Below are 15,327 nucleotides of genomic sequence, written 5' to 3'. Positions count from 1 at the left end.
TAAGGTAGGCATTTCACACCTGACAGAGACCTCACTAGCAACCTGTTCTGTGTCACACACACACACACACACACACACACACACACACACCCTTGACACCTCAGCTGTCTTTTCCTATTCAGTTTTGTGCCTGCTAGGTCCTGGAGCCAGCAGACCAATAGCGCTTGACCATTCCAGTGACAAGAACGGTCTGTCTCTGGAGGGTGGGGGCAGGGGAGAGTGCCTCTGTTGAGGCTTGTAGGGCCATAGTTATTTCAGTCCTTTTGGAGCAGGCTGTGTTAACCTACAGTGTTGGCACAAATTGCTTCCCTCCCCCAATCTGTTGTGCCTGTTGTGGTTGTTCTCTTAGGAGCAGAGGTGAAGTGGGATTATAGTGTAACCAAACATTTCCCTAGGACTTTCCCAGTTTTATTAGCAACAGCCAAAAGTCTAGGAATACCCTTATTCCAGCTAGCTGGGGGTGTCTTTGATAGAGCACCCTCTACCAGGAGGCTGTAACTATGTCTCCCTTTCCAGGTGCCAGACAGAGCCTTGTGAGGGCTGTGAGCAGTGGGGCCTCGTGCACCATGTTGGGGAACGCTGGCGTGGGGGCCCCTGCATGGTGTGTGAGTGTCTGCACAGGGGTATCACACGTTGCTCCCCCTATTGCCCACTGGGCCACTGTCCTCAGGTGAGGGGTGTGGGAATGTGGAGAGGGCTGAGCCTGGAGAGGTGGTACAGACCAGCCAGGCTTGGGGAAACTGATGGAATGGGTCGGGGATGGACAAGTGGCTTGACTTCCACATTCCCACAGGGCTGGGTCCTGGTGGAGGGGATGGGAGAGTCGTGTTGCCACTGTACACTGCCTGGTGAGTGGTCTGAGGGGTGGCAGAAGAGCCTCTAGAGGGGAAGAATCAGTGCAGGTGATGACAGGGGCTCCGGTCTCCGTACCCTAAAAATGCACTTATAAACTGATGAAGTTAGAGCTTACCCAGCATGTAAAGTTACATAGGTGTTCATTGCACGAGTCTCCTTCTAATGCCTACAGAGGTTAGAAACTGCACCTGTTCCATACTTGCCAAAAAGGTGTTTTGGCCTGAGGTTTTATTTTGTTTTCTGAATAGTCAGTGGAGGTGAAAAACCCCAAGTCACTCAAAGGGAAAGAGGAACTCTTCCCAGCTGGAATTTATTCTTGAGGAGTCATGAGAGGGAACATGGTCCAGGAAGTATGGAGGACCCAGTGCTGGGTTGGTGGCTGGTGGCAGCCTCTCCCACTCTCTTCTGACCACTGGGTCTCTGCACAGGGAAGAACCAAACAGCGGTCCCCAAGAGCACTCCTGCCCCCAGCCCTCAGATCGGAGCCCCCCTCATCACCTATGTCCTGCCTCCCCTGGGGGGTAAGTCATGTGTTGTTTGGATGCTAAAAGGGACTGCCCTAGTAATCTCCAGTCTGCTAGGGAAACAGCACCTCTGGCACAGTTCCCTGCCTCCTACACACTACATGTGGTGGAATCACACATCCCAAGTTGCATTCCCCAAATCTGCTTCCTTGCTTCATTTTTTTGTCATCAATATGGTCAGCTCCCCTTGAGGCTCCCTAATTGTTCCTGCCACCCTTTGTTCTGCCCTACTCCAGCCTGTCTCTCTCTTCTGCACCCAGATGCCTGCTATTCTCCCCTGGGCCTGGCCCAACTGCCCATGTGGGCATCATCTCAGCACCTGGAACCGCCCACCTGGGCTGCCATGGGGGCTCCCACCACAGGGCCTGGCCCTAGAGAGGATGCTTATGCCAAGTGGCACACCCAGCCACTCTACCTGCAGCTGGACCTGCTGCAGCCTTGGAACCTAACTGGTCAGTGAGGGGAGGGCACAGGCTAGGAGATGGGCGATGGAGTGGCTGTCTCAGTGTTGCTGACCTTTGCCCTGCCCTGGTCCCTCCTCAGGCATCATGGTGCAGGGAGTTGGCTCTTCTGCTGCTTATGTCACAAGCTTGTCACTCCAGTTCAGCAGTGATGGTCTACAGTGGCATGACTATCTCAACTCCCTGCCGAATACCCTGCCCCCACCCACGGTACTGAGAATTCCAGTCCCCTGGGGCAAGTGACCCAAGAAACCCATTTGTGGATACCACAGCCCTTATCCCCAAGGGACAGTCATTGCATTAGACAGCTATGAAACACCTGCTAGCAGGGACTATGTTCTGTGGGGCTTAGAGTCCAGGGACATCTGAAAACATGGATGTGGCTTAGAGTCTGCACATATGACCCTCTAAAAACTTGTGAAGGAGCAGGACAGTAACACATAACATATCCAGTTCACAGAGGCCCTCAGAGGTGCAGGCCTCTGTGGAGCAGCCTAGGCACAGTACACTTCCTGTAGGGGTTGGCATCCTCCCCAAGGAGACAGACCCCTTGCAGCCATAGGGCTCAGTCCACAAAGGGGTTCACTCTTACTTTCTTAAAGAGCACCAAAGCAGAGTTGCAGTGGCAGCTTGAGCATGAGGTGGGACTTGGGCAACATGTAATATCTCCCACAGCTTTCTCCCCGGGGCCCTAACTATATGGCCCCTGAGGTATGGACATTCGACCAGATGGTGCAGGCGAGGTATGTCAGAGTGTGGCCACATGGCGGCAGCCACAACGACAACATCCAGCACAATACCTTCCTATGGGTGGAGCTACTGGGCTGTAAGCCAGGTACAGGCCAGCTTGGGAGCTGGAGGGACAAGAGTGGGTAGTGTGATGTCAGAAGTCCTAGTAACATATCCTCCACAGTATCCCCACTGGTACCCCCATGTCCAGAGAACAGACACCGCTGCGCCAGTGGTGAATGTGTCCCAAAGGGAGGGTCATGTGATGGTGCTGAGGACTGCAAGGATGGCTCTGATGAGGAGGACTGTAGGCCCCTTCGTGCAGATACCACCAGCAGGTATGGCCTGGCCTTGGGTGGAACCTGCATGGGGAAGGAGTATGGAGGAGGCCTGGTTTGCCTTCACAAACCATGCATGCTGAGGAGTCAGCTGGGACCTCCAGAGCCCTTACCTGCCGCGAAAATCTTGGGTTCTGTTCATTCTCCCGATATCTGGTGTTTAACTCTCAAAGGATGGCACCTGAGCCAAGTGCACCTTCCCCAGCATGATAGATGGGAGACTCCGTTTTTTACCTCGTTCTGTGGGTTAGAAATGGGAGGGCTTTATCTGCCCTCCAGTGACCATGACATAATCAAGCCGAGACCACTGTTAGAGCTCACCTTTGTCCAGTCTTAGTGGGCAGTGTCCCTCTTGAATGCCCTAATCTGGTCCCTTCACGATGGTTGGGCTCCAGGACTGGGAGATTCTCTGGAACCTTCCTGGTGGTCTTTCTTCCCAGAGTCCATTCCACAGCTAGGACCCCAGCTCTCTCCTCTACTCATCCTGGAACATTTCCATCCCAGCCCAGGGAGGTGAGTGAGGATCTGTGCTTCAGCACCCCACCACTGTACTGTCTGCACCTGAATTATCCTCCCGCTCCATACATTCAGTGGCTTTTCCCCCAACTTGTGTTTCCTGGTGTGATTCTGTTAGGCCTTCAGTCCTGAGCTATGTGAGATCCACCTTGGTGCCAGTTATGATGCTGAATGCTAGAGGGACAGAGTGGTGTGGAGATGTACAGGGCAGGGCACTGATATTGTGCAGTCTGGGTGGCAAGAGCTCTATGTCATGGGTGAGGAGGCACCGGGACACTTGCTTTTAGAAACTATGCCTGGGGTCCCCAAAGGAATCTGAGACAAAGCTTGAAGGATGGGCGTATCTGTGACACAGAGAGGGCAGGACACTTCCTAATACCTGCTCAGGGTATTAGGAAGGCCTAGGGCTTTGGGGGAAAGAGCTGATGTAGGGGCTGCACAGGTAGGCCAATGAGGGTGTGAGATAGTGCCTGAGTGCTGAGCTCATCCACCTTGCAGGGTAGGTTAGCTTAGTCATGAGTTCTGTGGGCCAGTACCTTGGGGTATCCAGCCTATTTACCTTTCAGGAGCGTCATCTCTGTCCTCAGCTCTGGGCTTCTGTAAACATATAGATGTGGGAAGGGGGCATCTGTGGATTGCTGGAGATGGGAGGCATGTGGAGCTCCCCTGGAGGCCTGAGCAGGGTTGCTGAGCTCTCTCCCTCTGTAGGGTCTGGCAGACGTGGAACACCAGCAGCCCAAGCAGGAACCATCTGTGCCTACTGCAGGTGTGTGCACAGATTTTAATACCCTCCCCAAAGCCTTGCCCTTGTCATCACCTGCCCTTCTAGAGAAAGGGGCAGTGTCATCCCAGAGGCTGAAATCCCCCTATCCTCTGTCTTCCCCAAAGAGAGCTGTGGGGTCAAGAGATGCTGATCACCAGGTGTGTGGCCAGGTCCCAACCTTCTCAGCCTACTAGATCCAAGATGTGAGGTCTGAGGGGAGAAAGATAGTTCTTAGAGCCATGCAGTTGTCCTGCAATGTGACTGCAGCCCCCAGACCCTAGACCAGTCTCCTTGAGGGAGTTGAGAAACCACCTGGCCCCATCTTTGTCTCTCTGCTCACCTAGCTATGATGCTAGGCATTTTTCTAAAGTGTTTGTTGGCAGCAAGTGCCCTAAGCAGACATGAGAGTGCAGGATTCCCAACTTAGGATACTCCTAAGCAGGAAAAGGCATGTGCCAGCTTCCCCATGGCTACTGATCACCTGTACCATGGTCCCCTATGTAGGGTAGGATAGGCGTGGACCACTGGAGCAGCAGACTTGTACTGACTCTAACCTAAGAGATACTGGACACACCATGCCAACCCAGTGCCTCAGCTTCTTTACCTATGGTGTAGGAAGCTCTACTCCAACAGTCTGTCTGAACCATGTCTCTGTCTTTTGTGAAAAATCACATCTGCAACATGTGGACTCATGGGATGAATCCTAGACTTATTCTAAGTCTGGTTCCAAAAAGGCTGTCTTTGAAGATGAATGTTTTGGCAGAAAATGAGTGTCTGACTCTCCTTTTCACTACCAACTGTCAGGAAGCTCAAAAACTAGTGTTTCTTCACACCAGTAGCAATGTCTTCATCCTGAATCTCAGCCCTTCTTGTTCCTTCTGCTGTCGTGTTTAAATGACTCCAGTTCTCTCCTCTAAACATCGTGTTTTACAGTGAACTTGTATTAGGAAGTTGCTGTGTCCTTTTGCAACTAGAATATAGTATTAGATCAGACCAGGATTTTTCTACTTTCCCTTGACCCTCTCTTCTCATGCTTCTCAGGCAGTAGAGACCTCCTTTTATTTTGATCTGACCTGAGGTAGATCATTTTGATCAAAGTCTAGTCCACCAATCAGAAGAGCAAGTGTTAACCAATCAGAAAAACTGGGGAACCTGATATAGAGCTGGGGGAGCCTGGCATGCGCACGCGCAAGTGTGTGTGTGTGTGTGTGTGTGTGTGTGTGTGTGTGTGTGTGTAGGGGGTACCCTCTCAGCAGCACACAGTGGCTGGGGAGCCACTGTGTTGGCTTATGTGGACCTCACCCCGGGTGGAGGCTGCCAGAGGCACTGGGAAGGTGGAAAGACCGGAGCCCCTGCTCAGCAAACTGTCCTGATTTTGGCCTGAAGTTCAAGGAACTCATTTTCTCATCCAGCCAAAAATCATTGATGTGGCTCCCTTCTTTCTCCTGAAATTATGAATTGGCAGCAAGTCCTGGTCCTTTCACCATACCTACCACTGCCCTCCCTGGGTTGCCAGCCTCAACGATCCTCTGCTCCCCAAGTCAGCTGAGCTGTGGCAGTGGGGAGTGTCTACCTCGTGAGCAGCGCTGTGACCTTCAGCTGAACTGCCAGGATGGCTCTGATGAAGACAACTGTGGTATGTGCTGGTTTGAGGTATAGTCCTAAGGGTCCTGTTCCTGAACGAGCCCCCTTCTAAGCTCTGGTGTACTTTCCCCTGCAGTGGACTGTGTGTTGGCACCATGGTCTGTGTGGAGTGACTGCAGCCACAGCTGTGGCTTGGGCCTTATCTTCCAACGCCGGGAACTGCTGAGACCTCCCTTGCCTGGAGGCGGCTGTCCGTTGGACCGGCTCCGTAGCCAGCCTTGCTTCGTGCAAGCCTGCCCAGGTAGCCTAGCACCTCAGAAAGAAAGAGAGATTGACCCTTTGCTGTGGGAGACCTGGGTTGGTTCACATCAGAGACCCTCGCCAATGCCCTGCTCTCTCTGGGAACCTGTTTTGGGGACACCAGCACAGTGACATCCATGTAATCACAGCCTTCAAAAGGTTGTCAGGCAGTAACTCACTCTCCTGGCCCTACCCTTTCTTGCCTGCTTAGGTAGATTGGGATAACCCCTTCATTCAGGGTTCTCTTACTGTAAGCTGGTAACAATCATTCCTCCCTCCTTCCACCCATGTTTCGATGTGTGAGGATGAAGAAAGACAACAGAAGAGGATATTTTAAGTGACAGTTGGCTGTACCACTTGTCCCTGGCTCCAAATATGAAGGCCTTGTAGACCTTTTGTTCAGTGACTCTAACACAGTGGCTCCCCAGCCTGCTCTGTGTGCTGTTAAGAGGGTATCTCCCCCCCACACACCAGGTTCCCCCAGATCCTACATCAGATTCCCATCCCTGGCTTTGATATTGATAGCTTCCTTGTCTCATTGCTATGAGATGTACCCCCACTTCAGCGTTCTGCCATTGTAACCTTGCCAGTTGCTGGAACTCTGTGCTTGGAGTCATTGGGTGACTTTTTCCTGGTTCTCTCACCTCTGGGCAGCCCTTCCAGAATACAGAGAGTGGGAGAACACTAGGGTGCTGCCCTGGTCTGCCAGGCCACTGGCCCCCAAGTGGCTGGGCGATGCGCCCTGGCTTGGCCATCCCCTCTCTACATAGCCTGTCCCCTTGGAGTCTTTCTAGTGGACCCCCTTCTTCCTCTACAGTGGCTGGGGCATGGGCAGAGTGGGGGCCATGGGAACCCTGCAGTGTCTCCTGTGGAGGTGGCCACCAGAGTCGCCAGAGGAGCTGTGTGGACCCCCCACCCAAGAATGGTGGTGCTCCTTGCCCTGGGCCTTCTCATGAGATGGCACCCTGCAGCTTGCAGCTTTGCCCGGGTGACACAGGTAAAGAGAGGTCCCCTGGAGGGGCCTCCAACAGTGGAGCCCCAGGGTTTGTCTCTGGGCCTTCTAGTGCCTGCCCTGCTTATACTCTTCTCTCCTGAGACTGTGAGCCAGGTCGTGTACACGTGAATGCTGAGCTGTGCCAGAAGGGGCTCGTTCCCCCATGTCCACCCTCCTGCCTGGACCCTGAGGCCAACAGAAGCTGCAATGGTTACTGTATGGAAGGTGAGGAATAGCCGGAGTGTGCAAGTAAGAGTCGCCCACCCAAGGCCAGAGCTCTCCCTAAGTGACTTCCTCTCCTTGCATCCAGGATGCCGCTGCCCTCCTGGGCTTTTCCTCCAGGACTCTCGCTGCATGCCCCTCTCTGAATGTCCCTGCCTGGTGGGCCAAGACCTGAGAGAGCCTGGATTGGCCTTCCTGCTGGACAACTGCAGTCAATGGTGAAGACCCTGGGCTGAGGGGTGGTGCTAGTTCAGGGGCAAGTGCTGGGGTGAGTGACGGTGCTGGGTCTTGCGGGGAGAGGGCTGATTGAAGGGCAGTATTGAATGGAGGGAGGATTATGGCCAGAGCCTGCTATAGCTGATGGATGCTCTACTCTTATCTACAGCATATGCGAGAAAGGGGTACTGCTATGTGAGCCAGGAGGCTGCTCCCAGCCCTGTGGCTGGTCTTCCTGGTCCCCCTGGACACCTTGTGATCACTCCTGTGGCTCTGGAGTGAGGGCCAGGTTCAGGTGTGGAGGTGGGGCAAGGGTGGGAGAGATGTGGAGAAAGGATCGGGACAGGCCACCCTGGTGGGGAGGGCAGTGGGATTTGATAGAAGGGTAAAGAAGACCAGCGTGGTGGTGAAAGAGGAAGGCAGATGCCTAGGCAAGTCTCTCCTCAGGTCCCCCTCCAACCCTCCTGCGGCCTTTGGAGGTGCCCCATGTGAAGGTGACGGGCAGGAACTGCAGGCCTGCTACACAGGATGTGGAACAGGTACTTTATGGCAGGGGACCGCCTTCCTCTTCCCAATTCCCTGTCTGCTACACCGGATGTGGAACAGGTACTGTATGGCAGGGGACCGCCTTCCTCTTCCCAATTCCCTGTCTGCCTGGTACCTTGGATGGGTAGTGAATGAAGCTGTGCCAGAGGAAGCTGGTATCCCCTTGTCCCTTCTCCTGCCTGGATCCCAATGGCAACAGAAACTGCAGTGGGCACCATGGAAGGTGAGGGGTAGCCAGAAAGAGGAAGTGTGAGTCGTGGCCTCACATCCAAGTTATGGTCCTGGAACCAGTTTAGGTTAGTGGTTTTGGGAGAGAGGCTCTCATGCACACATCCTGAGCACCTAGGCAGGCTGGCTTAGGTGGGACAGGTGTCTGCAGAGGCAGGAAGAATGAGGGTTCTGGCCTGGCTGTGTGCTTCGGGTGACAGGGACAGACAGGAACACTTAGAGGCAAGATAAGGCTCCTGTTTGTCCCTTTGCCTCAGGTTATGTGGTGTCAAGGGATGTCACTGCAGTGCAAGCCAATCACTGTTGGTGTGTGAGGCGGAATGAGCGATGGGTGGCAGAGAATGAGAGGAGGAGGCTGAGGAGTGGGTCCTGGAGTCAGCGGGAAGAGAATGGTGATCTCAGCTCACAGGAAACTGAGGTTTTCCACATGGAAAAGTCTAGAAGAGTTGCACTGTGGGGATAGGTAGGCTATTGGCTGAACCATGAGCAAGCATGAGCATGAGCTTGGCCAGGTTCATGAAAGGCTCTGCCTTAGGTAAAGGTGAGAAATAGAGCTGCAGGATAGAGTGAATCAGAGGAGCAGCCCTTACCCTTCATGGCCTCTTAGTTTTTCAGACCTGACCTGCCTCCCAACCTTTGCCAGCCTGGCCAGAGCCTCCATACAATAGGCTTGTACTGTCTTTCCTTCCAGAGATACCAGGTTGGACACCATGGACTCCCTGGTCCTCCTGCTCCCAGAGCTGCCTTGTTCCTGGGGGGGACCCTGGGTGGCGGCAGCGTACTCGGCTGTGCCACAGCTCCAGGGACATGTTCTGCCCTGGAGAGGCCACTCAGGAGGAGCCCTGCAGCCCCTCTGTGTGCTCAGGTATAGCCCTATCTTCCTGGTGTGGCTGGGAACCCATGGAAAAATGAACAAAAGAGAATGAACCCTCAACCAGGTCCCACTCCCAGGAAGGAGGGAAAGGAACAAACCTGGTGGACACCCTTAAGCCACCACCCCACCCTAAGTCTCCCTAAAAAACCAACACATTGTTAACATTATTGGGGTTTGCCCTAAGCCCCCCCGCCCTTATCTTGCCACCATGACCATGGCCTCTGTTCTTCCTGACAGTGCCAAGTGCCTGGGGTCCATGGGCCTCCTGGTCCACCTGCTCAGCCTCCTGTAATGGTGGCATCCAGAGTCGTGGGCGCAGCTGCTCTAACTTGGCTCCTGGGAACCTTGTGTGCCCAGGACCCCACACTCAGACCAGAGACTGCAACATGCATCCCTGCACAGGTGCCAGACCCCTCCACACTCTCCAGGTGGCCTCGGCCACCCTGTGCATAGACATTCCCAGTCTTCTTGCTTAGCTGGCCTCTGGCTTCAGAACAGGCCACACCTACAGCTAGGGAGCCTTCAGTATTTCCAGCATCTCTCCAAGTCCTCTCCTCCTCCCACTTGCTGGGAGCCAGATACTGGGCCAGGCACTTTACTTGTCCCTGGCAAGGACATGTGACCTTGGAGGCCAAGCCACTCATAGGCAAAATCAGGGGAAGCAGTGTCAGCCCAGAGGAGTCTATTTCCTTACTTCTTGATCTGTTGGGCATTCCTCCTGAACCAGACACTGGTGTCTTCTTGTTCTCAAGAGCATTCATATCCAGGGAAGCCAAGCTATGGAGCAAGGGGAGGGAATGGGAGATGACTGGAGGGGAGGGGCTTCTTCACTTCTCCTTGTCAATCACTGCATCCAAGCTTTCCTCCTTGTCAGCATCCATTCTCTCCTTTCCTGACTCAGTCCTTTTTGTCTTCCCATCTAGCCCAGTGCCCAGAGAACATGGTGTTCCGCTCAACAGACCAGTGTCACAAGGAGGGGGGTTCCTGTCCTCGGCTGTGCCTGGCACAGGACCCTGGAGTGGAGTGCATTGGCTCCTGTGCCCCTAGCTGCAACTGCCCCCCTGGCCTCTTCCTGCACAATGCTAGCTGCCTGCCCCGCAGTCAGTGCCCCTGCCAGCTGCACGGGCAGCTCTATGAACCAGGAGCAGTAGCTCGTCTGGACTGCAACAACTGGTAGGTTGCCAGTGGATGATGGGGGAGACAAGGGGAGGAGCTATGGCCCCGAGATGGGCAGGAATGGACCCACACGGATATTTATTCCTTGCGGGGGGGGAGGTGTTAGGCAAAGGGTACATGTGCTGACACACATGCCAGGCATGGCTCCTGAGACAACTGCAACAAATGTGTCACTGCCTGGCTACAACACAGGTGTCTACAAGGAATATTCACCCCTTCTGACTGTGGGAAGACGGGTTTCAGAGAGGTGGGGGTGCTATGCAGAATGGAACTATAGGCTGGGGAGAGGCTTCTTTTTAAAAATATTTTTTCATTCCTTGACAAATTCACACATGCATATAATGTATTTTTATCCTATTCATCTTCACTCCTTTCTCTAACTTCATCTAGATCAACCCTAACCCCTTCCAACTTAATGTTGTTGTCTAGATTTCACTGATATGGAACCATCCACTGGAGAATGGTCCAAACACCAAGGGCAATATCCATCTTCCAGCTCCCATCAGTTGTCATAGCTCCTCAGCTAGGGGCCTCATGAGCCCTTCCTAAAGGGTTTTTCTCCTTCCTGAATGTAATTCTCTACAAGGGATCCCTTGGACTCCACTCTTGGGAGTAGCCAATTCTCCAAGCTGACACCAGGTTTTGCCAGCAGAGGGCGCTCTAAAATACCTCTGCCCCCCCCCCCACCCATTTCCCTTTCCTCAGATTTCTTCATTCTCCATTTTTCTCTTCCTTTTTATCTCCTGATGCCTCCCCCAGTTCCCTTCTTTAGTGTCCCACCCCCCTTTCTCATGATACCTCTGACAGATTATTTTTCTAGAATCTCCAGTGTTTGACCAATAAACATGTATTGGAGAAAAATGGAAAGGCACAGAATATACCTACTTCTAGAATTCTAGCTCTTCCTAAATGGCCTTTATCTAGCCCTGTCACTTAAAGTCATGTACAGATGTTGTTTAATACGAGCACATGAAATTACAAAAGCTATCTGTTGATAAAACTGTGGCAAAGGAACAGCATCTCACCTGGGGGTCACGGAGCCCAGTGAGGGTGGGCTTGGGAGGGAGGTCACGTCATGCTGTGTGTGCTGGCCTGGCTCCCTGTCCTTTGAAGTAGCGACCCAGTGCTGGACTGGGGCTCATTAGACCTTCCCTTGGCAGTACCTGTATCTCTGGAGAAATGGTGTGCACCACAGAGCTCTGTCCAGGTACTCCGTCCACATGGTGGTTGGTGCTCAGAGGCTATGGGTGACCTTGGGCTTTGGAGATAACCTCCTGGGAGTGCTGATGGTATCCCAAGAAAGTCAGGGTCCAGGACAACTTGACCTGGTTCCAGACATCTGTCCCCCTCCCCCGCAGTTGCCTGTGGCTGGAGCTCCTGGACCCCATGGAGTCTTTGCAGCCAAAGCTGTAATGTGGGCATTCGACGGCGCTTGAGAGCAGGCACTGCACCACCAGCTGCCTTTGGGGGTGCCGAGTGCCAAGGTCCCAACATAGATGCTGAATTCTGTAGTTTGAGGCCATGCCAAGGTAAGAATGGGGACCTAGAGCCAAAGACCCAATTAAAGAACCTTCTAGAGAGAGACCAAGGTACCCCGCAGGACCCCATGAGAGATATAAGGGACTTTCCTAAGGAATGCCACAAAGAGCTGGTCCCCAAGAGAGACCCTTCTTAGAGGACGGCCCACTTCCTCTGTGAAGGCGCCATGTCTCCTAAGGTGGAGATGATTCTGTAGGTGAAGAGAAGAAAGGGGTGTTTTGGGATATAGGTGGGGGAAGGGGTGTGCTGGTTATGGAAGGTGAGATCTTTAGTGACCTGGTTGCTACCCATAGGCCCTGGTGCAGAGTGGAGTTCTTGGAGTTCGTGCTCAGTGCCCTGTGGTGGTGGCTACAGAAACCGCACTCAAGGCAGTGGTCCCTATAGCCCCATTGAGTTCTCTACCTGCAGCCTGCAGCCCTGTGCAGGTGAGGGATACCTTGGGGACACTCTAGTTCTCATTCCCACCAAGGCAGGACACTTGTCACACCCTGCTCTTGCAGCCCTGTCCCTTAAAACAGCCTCCATGGCAACCTGGGCAATACCCAGAACTGATGGCTTCCCCCTGGTAGGGGAAAGCTGAGTGGGTAGGCACTGTCCGCTGTCACATGTCTCTACAGGACCAGTGCCAGGTGTGTGTCCTAAGGGCCAACAATGGCTCGACTGTGATCAGGGCCCAGCCTCCTGTGCCCATCTCAGCACCCACAGAAAGACCAATCAGACTTGCCAACCTGGCTGCTACTGCCTTTCTGGAATGTTCCTGCTAGTGAGTATGCCTGCTGCCTGGACACAGTTGGGGCTGCCTTGTTGCTTTTGGTTTGGTAGGAAAGAGATAGCCAGGGGCCTGGGCAAGGACAGAGCCAAAGGTTTGGGATGGAGACAAAGACTGCTGAGTTAAAGACACCTCAGTATCTGTTCTCTTGCTTATGAAAGTGGTGGTGAGTCAAAAGGGTTTTATACATTTGACTCCTTCAAATGCATGTCCTCTTGTTTATCCATCACCAGCTACGTGCTGAGCACCTACTATGTGCTCATCTTAGACTGGGTAATCAGGCTAGTGGAGTGGACAGTAAGACATATTCAGGTTACCTACTGGTTCTGACTAGAGTCACAGCTACATTCCTTAACGAAATTGGTTGCAGGAGTGAGGCTGGAGGGTGTTACACTGCTGTATAAGTCACAATATTCATATGAAAAGTATATATCTCACACAGTTGATTCATTTAACGATTCAGGCTAGTGCCTTGCAGTGGAAGTGGGTCTTTTTCTTCCTGAAGGAGAGTTCATGTCCCTATGACCCACAGATAAGGGTCTGCTTTTGCCCAATGAGAGAGGGACCTGGGTAGAGCCCTGTGGAAGTCTTCTGGGTAGCCCTTAAGATGGACTAGGAAATTGAGGGTTGGCTTTGACTGGAGCAAGCTGGAGCAGGCTGATGAAGGGTTTTCTATTCTAGAACAATGTGTGTGTGCCTGCTCAGGACTGCCCCTGCATCCACAGGGGGCGCCTTCATCCCCCAGGTAGTGCAGTGGTTCATCCATGTGAGAATTGGTAAGCCCTTCCTACCTCCTCTCACCCCGTTCTTCAGTGACTCTTCTGGGAACCAATTGTACAGTATCTTTCCTCAGCCCCAGGACATATTGACTGCAGTTAGCCAAAGAGATGCCTACCACCTCCCCCGCCTCCTGGCCACAACCAACCTGCCCTGCTATCTATATCTGCATCCCTCCAGCCACCCATCCTTGTCTGTTTTCTTTCAGGGGCTGGGAACATACTTAGTGGTAGAAGGTTTGCCTGGCAAGACCCTGAATTAAATCCCTAGTAATGAAAAAAAATCACCTGTCTTCTTTCTTCCAACTTGTGTTAATTTTTATAATTGTTATAACAAAGTATATTATATCTATGCTCATACCTACACACATTACACAAATACATGCACATACACACACATGCATACACATGCACACTAGCACACACATGTTCTGGAGGTAGGGGCCTTGAAAAACAACAATTGATGGCCAGTATGTCCTAGATCAAGGTGTTGGCAAATCTGGTGTTTCTGAGGCACTGAGGGAGCATTTGTCCCAACTCTCCTTTTTGGCACCAACTGGGCATTTTCTAGCTTGTGGATGGTTATCTTCTCCTCTTTCTATCATCTTCCACCTGTGTGTGTCAGCATCCAAATGCCCCTTTCTTATAAGAACACAAATCACCTTGCTAACTTGGTTACCTCTGGAAGGATCCTATCTTCAAATATGGTCATGTTTGCAGGTCCTGGGGACCAGAGTTTGAGCAAAGGCTCTGTGGGTACCATGTAGCCCTGGGGAGCATCCCAGCCTCTGTTTTTTCCCTGCAGCTCCTGTATCTCTGGGCTCATTACCAACTGCAGCTCCTGGCCTTGTGAGGAAGGTAAGAAAGGGTTCTCACTCCTCATATGCTCTTGTTTCCCATCCCAGCAGCCATGGTCTGCACTGGGGTAGGAGACAGGCCTCAGAAGAGCTGAAGCAGAAGGGGTTATGGTGCCTTCCCACACTGGATCATTCTTTTCTCACATTCTCTCTCCTCCGTACACCCCAAGGCCAACCTGCATGGTCACCCTGGACCCCGTGGAGTATGTGTTCAGCCTCCTGCGGCCCTGCCCGACGCCACCGGCACCGCTTCTGTGCCAGGCCCCCCAGTATGGTACCCTTCAACCTGGCTCTCCTGCCCACATTGGCCCCCACACACTTCTGCCCAGGCTCTGAGGCTGAGGAAGAGCCTTGCCTCCTGCCAGGATGTGACCGTAAGTGTCCCTTTAAACTGATGTTTGCCCTGAAGCTCTGAGTGGGGCCATCTCTGGGGTACCACCTCATCCTTGCACCAGCTATCTCCAGTACCTTCAAACCTTTTCCCACTCCTTCCTCTGCTTTCCCCTCAGAAGCAGGGAGCTGGAGTCCTTGGGGACCCTGGTCTGGTTGTAGTCGGAGCTGTGGAGGAGGCCTGCGGAGCCGGACCCGAGCCTGTGACCAGCCACCACCCCAGGGCCTAGGGGATTTCTGTGAAGGACCTCAGGCCCAGGGGGAGGCCTGCCAGGGTCAACCATGCCCAGGTATCTGCTGAGGATGGGGTGGGCTCAGGAGCAAAGAATAAGAAGCTGAGAAGCAGTTGTAGAAGGCAGGCCAGCAGCTCCAGCCTACCCCATCCCATCCTGTCCTCCAGTGACCAACTGCAGCATGATTGAAGGGGCAGAGTACAGCCCCTGTGGCCCTCCCTGTCCCCGCTCCTGTGATGACCTTGTGGTAAGTCTAGGCTCCCTTGCCTGGTGCTGGGTAGAAAGCCTAATGGGGATGGCTGAGGCACTGGGTTTTAGTTTACAGCAGTGCAAGCTTGCTCCCTCTTGGTGAGGGGAGCCAGCCTTATCCAGCAGCCCTTGGCATCAGCACAGCCAATGTTTCTAAATTAAAATGCTATTGCAAACACAGCACAAAC

At 53.2% G+C, this 15,327-nt stretch overlaps 1 protein-coding gene across 1 annotated transcript in view; it reads left to right on the top strand.

Annotated features, from left to right (window-relative positions):
• LOC127235630 (SCO-spondin) overlaps positions 1-15,327 on the top strand; it is a 52,585-nt gene that overhangs the window by 19,152 nt on the left and 18,106 nt on the right. Inside the window, exons 38-64 of the mRNA XM_051202979.1 lie at positions 517-670; positions 794-848; positions 1,284-1,376; positions 1,640-1,831; positions 1,923-2,050; positions 2,516-2,675; positions 2,754-2,962; positions 4,132-4,189; positions 5,652-5,822; positions 5,907-6,071; positions 6,888-7,067; positions 7,167-7,289; positions 7,375-7,504; positions 7,672-7,797; positions 7,950-8,041; positions 8,968-9,141; positions 9,388-9,552; positions 10,074-10,323; positions 11,487-11,533; positions 11,685-11,855; positions 12,159-12,290; positions 12,483-12,628; positions 13,316-13,410; positions 14,216-14,268; positions 14,438-14,641; positions 14,777-14,947; positions 15,058-15,137. Coding sequence (XP_051058936.1) covers positions 517-670; positions 794-848; positions 1,284-1,376; positions 1,640-1,831; positions 1,923-2,050; positions 2,516-2,675; positions 2,754-2,962; positions 4,132-4,189; positions 5,652-5,822; positions 5,907-6,071; positions 6,888-7,067; positions 7,167-7,289; positions 7,375-7,504; positions 7,672-7,797; positions 7,950-8,041; positions 8,968-9,141; positions 9,388-9,552; positions 10,074-10,323; positions 11,487-11,533; positions 11,685-11,855; positions 12,159-12,290; positions 12,483-12,628; positions 13,316-13,410; positions 14,216-14,268; positions 14,438-14,641; positions 14,777-14,947; positions 15,058-15,137 — 3,724 coding nt within the window. The remainder of the gene's footprint in view (positions 1-516; positions 671-793; positions 849-1,283; positions 1,377-1,639; positions 1,832-1,922; positions 2,051-2,515; positions 2,676-2,753; positions 2,963-4,131; positions 4,190-5,651; positions 5,823-5,906; positions 6,072-6,887; positions 7,068-7,166; positions 7,290-7,374; positions 7,505-7,671; positions 7,798-7,949; positions 8,042-8,967; positions 9,142-9,387; positions 9,553-10,073; positions 10,324-11,486; positions 11,534-11,684; positions 11,856-12,158; positions 12,291-12,482; positions 12,629-13,315; positions 13,411-14,215; positions 14,269-14,437; positions 14,642-14,776; positions 14,948-15,057; positions 15,138-15,327) is intronic.

This window comes from Phodopus roborovskii, unplaced genomic scaffold (assembly GCF_943737965.1).
Source record: "Phodopus roborovskii unplaced genomic scaffold, PHOROB, whole genome shotgun sequence".
Classification (NCBI taxonomy): domain Eukaryota; kingdom Metazoa; phylum Chordata; class Mammalia; order Rodentia; family Cricetidae; genus Phodopus; species Phodopus roborovskii.
This window is presented reverse-complemented; position numbering and strand designations above follow the sequence as displayed.